The following is a 10,125-nucleotide window of genomic DNA, read 5'->3' as shown; positions in this document are numbered from 1 at the left end:
CTTCAGATATTCATGTGAGATCACTCTGGATCCAAACACAGCTCACAGACACATGTTGTTATCTGAGGGGAACAGAAAAGTAACATTCATGAAACAAGATCAGTTTTATCCTGATCATCCAGAGAGATTCACTTCATGTGGTCAGATTCTGAGTAAGGAGAGTCTGACTGGACGTTGTTACTGGGAGGTGAAGTGGGGAGGACCAGGAGGTAGAGTAGCAGTCGCATACAAGGATGTTGATAAAACAGAGAGTGCATTTGGATTTAATGATAAATCCTGGTCTTTATTTTGTGATGAAAACTTTAATCAGTTTTGTCACAACAGCATCAGAACTCCCATCTCAGCTTGTGCTGGGTCCAGAGTTGGAGTGTACCTGGATCACAGAGCAGGTGTTCTGTCTTTCTACAGAGTCTCTGAGACCATGACTCTCCTCCACAAAGTCCAGACCTCCTTTACTCGACCACTACATGCTGGAATAGGTCTCTGCTTCAATTATGGAGACACAGCTGAGATCTGTAAACTAAAATAATTTTGTTTGTTGCTGAAAGTTTCTTGTTGTGTTGTCTCCACTGCTCAGAGATCAACGTGTCCAACAGTTTTTGTTGACATTATTGTCCCATAATCTGTTAATAATGAAGTAAAATGTGATAATGTTCCATAAATGCTTAAATAAATAAAATGATATAAATGCTCTGGTTGAATATTCTCACAAAATAAACTCCTGTTGGAACATTTTTTGATTGTTTTTAGTTTTTTCTCCTCGAGCGTCACGGATCATATTTTATATTAAAACCTCACTCCTTCATCAATTTCAGTTAAACGTTTCAACATTTTTTTCATCTTTATTTAAGTAAATCAAAACCCTCAGATGTTTTTACAAGGCTGACCTGGTCACGAGGTCAGTACACATCATCAAATTGATCAGAGGAAGTAAAAATATATAATCAACCTCAATAAATGTATTTGGAGGGCATGTGCATGGTCTTTTAATGATTCTAATGCTGACTGCAAACAAAGGCGATGGTTAAAAAAAAACACAAGTAATGAATAAATTACAATTTGTACAAGCGTCTCTTTAGAGGCTTTTTAATTGTACGTTTTGTGTTGCAGCTGATTTCTCCAGATGTTTCCGAGCACAGATGAAGGTAGTGTAGAGGAGAAATGGTTCATCATCAGATTTTTGATATTAGTTTATCTGCACATTTCAAATGTGACATTTTGACATGCTTTGAATGTGAAAAGTGATCGTGAGGTTTGTGAGATTTCGCCCTGTAAAAGATTTAGACATCTTGAACATCAGACTTTTTTTTTAAAGCATGAAATATTTAATATAGTTTATTTTTCCTCCCCCATTTCATCCTTGCTCTGTTATACATACATTTTAATTTCATTTTTATACGTTTAGCATCAAATCGTGACTTGTTTTTTAATTTTTATAGACATATTTAGATGTAACACATTCAACTATTACCTGTTTTATTGTTTATAACTCTTAACATCCATATCTACATTAAATTTTACACCCTTTACAACTTTATGTTTCGAAAATCCGCATTTCTTCAACTTTTCATGAAACAACAAACGGTTTGCGAGTGATTTTTTACAAACAGAACGTTACATCATCAAGTAGGGAGAAAAATGTTGCTGACAACACTGAGTGTGTTGACCTGAATGGACAATGTCAGAGCGTGACCTCTGATTGTTAACCCTTTCACCCCCTCTTTGACCCCAACGTTGCACGAGAAGCTGACGCTGAAACAATTTCTGAGCTCGCTGAAAAGTGACCGGTCCTTCCATATTCTGTGTTTTTCTGTGTTTGCTGCTGACTCAGGGGCGTTCGGACAAAGGGCCCAGTCCCGGGGCTCAAGTATAAAAGGAAAGGGTTAAACCATGTAGGGCACAGTTTGGTGCAAGAGCAAGAACAGCAGCAGCTCCAGCAGCAGCAGCAGCAGCAGCAGCCCACCGACCAGCAGCATGACTTCCACTGGAATGAACCAGATGAGCAGAGTAAGTTTTTAGACTCAAGTCCTGAAACAGGCAGAGAAAGACTTTTCTGTCTTTAAACACTTCCTGGTTTTTGTGGACATGCTTACCACGTTGTTCAGCTGTTTGTGGAATCGGTTGCTCACGGTAAACTGGCTAAACATGACAGAGATGTCACGCTACGTGCTGTCAATGACACGTTTCTGTTCTGTCTCCTTCAGATCGTCTTCTACGAGGAGAGGAACTTCCAGGGCCGCTCCTATGAGTGCATGAGCGATTGCCCCGACATGTCCTCCTACCTGAGCAGGTGCCACTCCTGCAGGGTGGAGAGGGGTTGCTTCGTGGTCTACGACCGCACCAACTACATGGGCAACCAGTACTTCATGAGGAGGGGCGAGTACGCTGACTACATGAGCATGATGGGCATGAGCGACAACATCAGGTCCTGCCGCATGATCCCCATGGTGAGTACCCTTCCCCTCGTGCCCCCTTTATTAACATCTGTGGGGTGCTCGTGGTTTAATCTGCTCATTATTCTCACCACAGTACAGGGGATCCTACAGGATGAGGATCTATGAGAGGGAGAACTTCGGAGGTCAGATGTATGAGCTGATGGATGACTGTGACAACATCATGGACCGTTACCGCATGTCCAACTGCATGTCCTGCAACGTGATGGACGGCCACTGGCTGATGTACGAGCAGCCCCACTACAGAGGCAGGATGATGTACATGTGGCCCGGGGAGTACAGGAACTTCATGAACATGGGCTACAGCGGCATGAGGTTCATGAGCATGAGGCGCATCACCGACTCCTGCTATTAGATTCTCTTTGCACTGAATAAAACTGTCCCAAATTGAATTACTGCTGTGGTTCAGTCACTGTTTATTCCAAACAGCCTTCATTTAGAACTATAAGAGGAAGTAGGTAAAAAAAAAGTTATATTTTATTTTTCAGGACTTTTAAAAGCCTCTAACTTGCATTCTGTCTAACGGCCAGTAGGGGGAGCCTCCTCAAAGGTGTCATGTTAAGCCAAAGTTCAAAACAACCTTTTTTCATTACCTAATTTATCAAATCTTTGTCCCCATAAATTGTGTTCCCAGTTTTTTTTTATTGTTTATTTTATGAGTTACAGTCCCACTAAAAGCAAAACAGACACCAATCTAGAGTGTGTCTTAAGCAAGGCTGTTTTATATGGCACACGTTATCTCTGTCTGAATGTGTGTGTTTAGTTTCAATTTATTTATATTCCAGTAAAATTAGACCAGTTGGCTTAAAGATCTCTATATCCTCAGGGAGCCAGGTGGCAAATAAAATGTATCTTACTAAAGTGTTTTCTGCAACAATTTGTCTCCCTCCTGCTAGAAACTTGTTCCTCCCTTTTCCACCCCACAATATTTCTGTTCACCATAGATAAGATGCATAAGATACTGTCAGTAGAGGATCGTTTTCAAGCACGTTTAGAAATCCAAGTCTTTTTATTGTGTGTTTATTTTTAATTCCTTACTGCTGGTTTTGATGAACCAACTTTAAGTTGGTAATCGTTAGTGAGGCATGAAGCTCTTAAAAACTTATCAAATTGGGTCAAAAAGTTGGGAACATGTTCAGACCAAAGCAGCCAGATTTTGACTCAGAAAACGTTTCATTTATTTATTTATTTTTTCCAAATGTAATGTCAAATTAAATTCAGACAACGTGAATCTGACAGGTGTGATGGGTACAAAGCTGCAAACACAAACACAAGGGGGATTTATTTTTCCATTTGACTCAGTTTTAAATTGTTCAAGTAGAAAAGTTTTTTTTTGGAGAGATGAAGGGACAATAGTTTTGCTGCGGTACCAATTTTCCCAAATGTTTCCATCAACCCAGTCGTCCCTTGGTGAGAGTGTGAGTGTTTGTCTCATTTGTTTCTCTGTGTTGGACCTGTGACCTGTCCAGGTGCCCGCCGCCTCTCATGCAGTGACTTCTGGAGATAGACACCAACTCTCTGCGACCCATAAAAAAGCGTTAAGAAAATGGATCCATTCGTGAGATTATTATTTATTTATCATTTATTAAGCTTTATTTAAACAGTCAAATCCCACTGAGATCATAGATCCCTTTTGCAAGGGAGGCCCTAACATGTTTTTGGTCTGTGGGAGGAAACCGGAGTACCCAGAGAAACCCCATGCAAGCACAAAAAGAGCATGCAAACTCCACACAGTAAGCCCCCAGGTCCAACTGGGGATTGAACCCGGGACCTTTTTGCTATGAGGCAACAGTGCTAACCACTGGGCCGTCACGCTGCCAAAGATGAAATGAACCAGAAACACAGACATCAGGAAAAAACATGACTTAAATGCCATCAAAAGTTTTTTATTCTGTATTCTCTGACGTAAATATTTTACATTTCATGTTATATGACATATAATGGGGTCTAAAATGGCCAAATATCACTTTTGAGAGATAACTTTTTCAAAATGGCACAGTGGTTCAGTTTTTGGTTACAATGTTCATGAAGCTGAGAGGAAATCTGTTCCTCATTGGTGAAACTGAACGACCCTTTGTCATCCAGCTGAGGAGCTGCTGCCTTCCTGTTATAATAAAACTCAGAGTTGGAGGGCGTTTCATTCAAATCTGTGAGGAAGTTAAACTGTATGTCTGTACTGGTCAGTTGTAAACTTGGACTTTATAGACTAAATACCGGAAAACTTGAGATTTTGTTCATTACAGCAACGCTCTTCCCATTTGGCTTCGGTGTCCCTCAGGGTTCAGACAAATAAACATCAACGTTGGAGCATCGGAGTTTGTTTCTGTGTTTCCTTCAGTAAAAATGAAGCACTCGGGAAATCACACCAATTTGCTGGTAAACAACAATGCTCAGATTAAAGACTTTAGGTTGATAATGTGAAAAAATAAAGTGGAACCTATAATAAATGTAATGTCATGAAAGCTGTAACTTTACAAAAAAAAAAAAAATAAATAAATTGAAGCCAAACGATGAAACTCTGTGTTCAACAGGTGTCTGCCGCAGCTAACCGTGACAACAGCTCGGCCAGTTTGACAGGCATGTAGCTATTATTTGGTGTGGTAGTAGCTGAGAGTCATCCTAAACACATACTCGGAGGGCTAAGAGATCTTGCAAGATCTTCCATGAGACTGTGAAAAAAATCCATCTGCAGTGTTTGATCAAATCGACTTTAATTCTGCTGTTTGTCATCATTAAATGATTTTAGTTCAACACTCGGCTGGTGATTGTCACAAGGACTAAATATCAACACAGGGAGGCAAGTTCAGTGTTTTTATTTACAGTGAAGTAATCACGGAAATGATCAGGAACCCTGGGGAGCAAGGAGAAGGGCCAGCACTGAAGTTCAGTAGGGATGGTGTTATTAGATTGTCCTCTGGTTCTCACTGGTCAGTGAAAAAGATGTTTGAAGAGTCACTGGTTCCATTAATCCTGTGTGAATAATGGCAATCCAGCATGGAAAATAGTCACTGGTGGGCGAGTGGTTGGAAGGCAAGGAAGACAGCTGAGGAGGTCACAAGGAAGTTTCCAGAATTACACAAGGAGTCCAAGAACAGGTAGGTCTCAAGAGGTTCACTGGAAACAGCAAAAGGTACAGGGGTACCACTTTACAATAAGGCTCCATTTATAGATGCTAATAGTTTAAAGATGCATTATTAATTCCTCTATAAACACTTTATAAATCATTAATAATTGTTTATTATGCATTCATTAAGGGTAACAGACCAAACTGACCAGTTGGTTGCCAAACAGTGAGCCAAATCTGTTCACCTATATATTTCATCTTGAGTTGTTATATTAAACATTTCAGACTAAGTTACTACCTTGTAAACACAATAAGCATTTGTAAACCTATTTTTTTAGCATATTGTACTTTATCACTGCATTATAAGTATCTACAACAATGGTAATATTATATCCTTAAAAAAAACCTAGGTTTACAAATGCTTATTGTGTTTACAAGGTAGTAATCTGAAATGTTTAATATAACAACTCTAGATGAAATATATAGGTGAACAGATTCACTGTTTGGCAAGAAACTGATCAGTTTTGTCTCTCTATCACCCTTAATGAATGCATAATAAACAATTATTAATGATTTATAAAGTGCTTGTAGAGGAATTAATAATGCATTTATAAACTATTTACTAGCCATCTATAAGAGCCTTATTAAAAAGTGGTACCAGTACAGTTAAGTAAACTCAGATCACTAGAAATATAAATGGCACAAATCATTGGCAAAGTAATGCTCCATCAAGGAAGAGTCATCACCTGGGGGAGTGGTGGTGCAGAGGTTAGAAGATGGGCCCGTGATCGGAACGTCGCCGGTTCACCTCCCAGAACCGTCAACATAAAAAAAACTGTGGGTGGAAAAGGTGGAACACCCACACCTCCCTCCACCCTCATTCGCCCCACTCTGGACCCCTGAGCAAGGCCCTTAACCCCCACCATCCTCTCCCTAAACAGGTCTCTCTTGAAAATGAGTTCTCGTGGCTCAGTGAGATTAACTGTATAAATGAAGAGTAAATAAATAAAAAATAAAACTGCGTTTTAAAGCGGTAGAGGCAGCGCAGCCGACTCGGGACCCAAAAGTCCCATGTTTGATCCCCAGCCATTCCCACATGTTGTGGCGTCTCTGAGCAAGATAGCTAATCCCTAAGTGCACCCCGGGTGCAGCTGCCCACTGCTCCATTGTTCCAGGTGCAATGGGTTAAATGCAGATAACCAATTTCACCATTGTATGGGGGCTCTCATCAGGGAGATGTGGTCATCTGGTGCCATCTAGTGACCTCAGGAAGGAAGTGCCTGGAACTCCCACAGTGATATGCATTACTTCAAGTAATGCTGCATCTTAACTTCTGACAAATACAGGATATTACTCTTTATATGTCAAAACCTCTGACCACTTGAAAGTTCTCCTGAATTTAGATCCTTTCTTTGACCCTGGAAAAGCATAAATATGAAATGTGCTACCTGGCAGGTTAAGAAAACGTAAAACAACAACAAAACCAGTGATTTCTTTGAAATCTGCTTTTATTCTGCAGATATATTTAGAGAAAGCATCCTTCAGCCTAAGTTTCTGCCTGACTAGAAGCATCTTGGTGCATACAAACTTCTAGCGACTGTGAGTTAAACCCCTGCTGTTTAAGGAGAATCAATGAGCCGCCGACAAAAACAGGTTTTGAGGACATTTAAAATGGAAAATCCAGACAAAAGATATAAGAATTAATTCCTGCATATCTCTAACTGGCGCTCCTTCTCACTCTTCCTCTTTTCTCCTCACTCCTCTTCCTCAGGAGGACAGCCAATCTAGTGGGCGAGCGGGGAATCGATGCCCTGATACAAGATTCAGCCTAATGAGGATCAGAAACATCTTAATAAAGACCTATAATCCTCCACTTAATCCCTCATTACAGAATCATCTGCATTCTCTGGTCCTGCTCCAACGCGCCGCAGTGACTGCACAGTTTCTAGGTCCATTGTTCTGCCTCCACTCATCTCTCCACCCAAGGCTACGACTGCCTTTGTCTCCCCCCGGTGTCAGCTATATTTGATCTGCTCTCATTAGACTTTTAGACGAGATGAGCAGAAGAGCCTGAAAATAGTGCTTTTGTGTGCACTTCTTTGTTATCTCTTGTCTGAAATGGAAAATGAGACATATGTTTAATGAGGAGGGGATGGACTGGGACAGGGAGAGATGGAGCGTATTGTGGAGAAGGTGCTGTGACCGATACTGTTAAAGGACACACTTCCAACGTCTGTGTCAGTAATTACGACTTCTGAGAGAAAGAAAATGGCTCTGAAGTGGGACGGATGGATTAAGCTGCGATGCAGACTGTAGTTCTGTGCAGCACTAGGGCTGAAAGTTTCAGAAGTTTCACTGAAAGTTTGCAAAACTCCAGCTTCTCCAGTTTTGATCGACACCCTGCATCAGAACCAAAGATGAATCATTCTAAAGCACTTTCCAGTTTATCAAAAAGCACCGGCTATTTCTCTATTGCTATTTATTTATTTTCAAAATGATCATTATCATTGCTCAAGTAATTGTTTATTTTCTTCAAATGAACACAGTCTGTTTGTTGCCTAACATCTTTTAAAAATCACCATGAAAAGAGGAACAGACGTGAGAACCATCATTAAATGAAGAGATTAATCTGAGGTGTGACTTTTATCCGGCCCTGTTCATAAACATGAAAATGCATTAGTTTGTTGTGCAAAAGTCTTAAGTCATGCATTATTTCTTTTAACGTGGTCTTGTTGAGCTGAAAAGCTGAAGATCTGAAGACCTGGTGCAGGAAGAACAACCTCCACATCGATGTGAAGAAGAAGGAGATGATTGTGGATTCCAGAAGGAGCAAACACACCTACCCCCAACCCCCGAACATAAGAGGATCTGCAGTGGAAGTGGTCTCCAGCTACAAGTACTTGGGTGTGCACCTGAATGACAACCTCAGCTGAGGCAACAACACCACCAGCCTGATCAAGAAAGTTCATCAGAGACTACACTTCCTCAGGCGGCTGAGACGAGCTGGTCTGGGAAGCTCAGTCCTCACCTCCTGACACAGGTGTGCAGTGGAGAGCATCCTGTGCTCCAGCATCAAAGTGTGGCATGGAGGCTGCACTGCTGCAGAAAGAAAAGCTCTGCAGAGAGTGGTGAAAGCTGCACAGAAGTCTGTTGGAGTCAGTCTCCCCACCATCACAGACATTTACACCTCCAGATGCAGGAAGAGAGCCACCTGCATCATGAAGGACCCCACTCACCCAGCACACACATTTTTTGCTCCGCTCCCCTCAGGCAGGAGGTTGAGGAGCATTAAATGCAGAACCACTAGGCTGAGGAACAGCTTCTGCCCTGAAACTGTAAGACTCATAAATTAGACTGTAATGCCACTTTAATTGGTGAAATGTCACTTTATCTGTGCTGCTGATTATCCTTGCTGCTGATTTCTTAACATAAGCTGCTATATTCATACCCATCTGCTCACAACAAACTCATGTTCAGGCTGCTTTTCAATACACTGTATTACATTACTATAGTATTGTTTAACGTATCTTAGATCCTTATACACAGTTTCTTTTTTAATACTTCATAGTTTTGCTATTTTCGGGTATAACTGGGACCTTGAGTACAGTTTCATTCCACCTCATGTACCACACGTGATGCGAATGACAATAAATAACCTTGAAACTTGTTCAAAATTTATTTGGTTTTCTGATGATTTTTTCAGGGGGTTTTTCTTCTTTTAGAAAGTCAACTTGCACAAAAACTGTTTTCCTGACACAACCTGGGCTTGAACCTGAGCTTCCACAGCCCCAGTAAAGCGAGTTAATATAGAATTATAAGGCAATAGAGAAGGAGAACTGTCCTTTTCTTTTAGGTGAAGCTGTGAGATGATCCAGGTTGGATAATTAGCCCCACGAAGATGTTGAGACAACTGATTTTTATCCTAGCCCTGCTTCATCGTTACTTTCCATGTTAAAGGGAGAAGGAGGTGGAGGGGGATAAAACAAAACAAATAAAACTCATTAAAGTTACTCGTGTGGCTACAAATCCCTCTCTGCATCGTGCTAAGGCACTACAGACATCATTAGCAGGGGTGATTCGTTATTCTGCCTGGATATGAACACAGATCAAAGCTTTCTGTACTTGGTTGACTTTTAACCTGAGGCGGGGTTCTTAAAAGCTGAGGTTTTCATTTCTTGCTTCATTCGGGCCCGTGGAGATCCAGAAAATCACTTTGCACAAAACAAACACATTTCTTTCTTCAATAATGCACCCGTGGTAATATATTACAAAAAACAATAGTTAATTTTTGATGCTGCAAAACAGATGAGGGTTTTTAGTTTTATGAAAGAAAGGCGCAAAATTAAAAGTTAATGTTGGAAAGACAACTTTATCCTTAAACACAGAGAGGCCTCGTTTTTCCCACTTTATATTTGGTTTCATTGTAGCCAGCTGTTTTATACAGATTTATCTGGTGTCAGCTTCCTTTACACCCCTGACATGTTTAATCGAATCAGTGTTGCTGAAAGTAAAATTATTAAAAAGTAAAATAAATAACTGCAGAAATTTTCTGCACAACCAAGACATTTACAGATGAGTTATGTTGCATTTTTTAAATATATATATATA

General features: G+C 40.6%; 2 protein-coding genes across 2 annotated transcripts in view; both read left to right on the top strand.

Moving 5' to 3' along the window:
* Positions 1–576, top strand: part of LOC119413016 (tripartite motif-containing protein 16-like) — an 819-nt gene extending 243 nt beyond the window's left edge. Inside the window, exon 2 of the mRNA XM_037680027.1 lies at positions 7–576. Coding sequence (XP_037535955.1) covers positions 7–529 — 523 coding nt within the window. The 3' untranslated portion in view covers positions 530–576. The remainder of the gene's footprint in view (positions 1–6) is intronic.
* Positions 577–1,896: 1,320 nt separating this feature from the next.
* On the top strand, positions 1,897–2,845 carry LOC119413820 (gamma-crystallin M3). Its single transcript, XM_037680886.1, has 3 exons — positions 1,897–2,007; positions 2,205–2,447; positions 2,530–2,845. The coding sequence occupies exons 1-3, from the start codon at positions 1,975–1,977 to the stop codon at positions 2,806–2,808; spliced, it is 555 nt and encodes a 184-aa protein (XP_037536814.1). The 5' UTR covers positions 1,897–1,974; the 3' UTR covers positions 2,809–2,845.
* The last annotated feature ends 7,280 nt before the right edge of the window (positions 2,846–10,125 follow it).

The sequence above is a fragment of the Nematolebias whitei genome, chromosome 8 (assembly GCF_014905685.2).
Source record: "Nematolebias whitei isolate Nwh7 chromosome 8, NemWhi1, whole genome shotgun sequence".
Lineage (NCBI taxonomy): Eukaryota > Metazoa > Chordata > Actinopteri > Cyprinodontiformes > Rivulidae > Nematolebias > Nematolebias whitei.
Note: the sequence above shows the minus strand (reverse complement) of the source record. Positions and strands in the feature narration are given on the sequence as shown.

Bases quoted from the DNA above. Each gene is read 5' to 3' on its own strand.
- LOC119413820 (XM_037680886.1), top strand. From the start codon at position 1,975: ATGACTTCCACTGGAATGAACCAGATGAGCAGA. The intron at 2,008-2,204 runs GTAAGTTTTTAG...TGTCTCCTTCAG, and splicing joins GAATGAACCAGATGAGCAGA to ATCGTCTTCTACGAGGAGAG. The intron at 2,448-2,529 runs GTGAGTACCCTT...TTCTCACCACAG, and splicing joins CCTGCCGCATGATCCCCATG to TACAGGGGATCCTACAGGAT.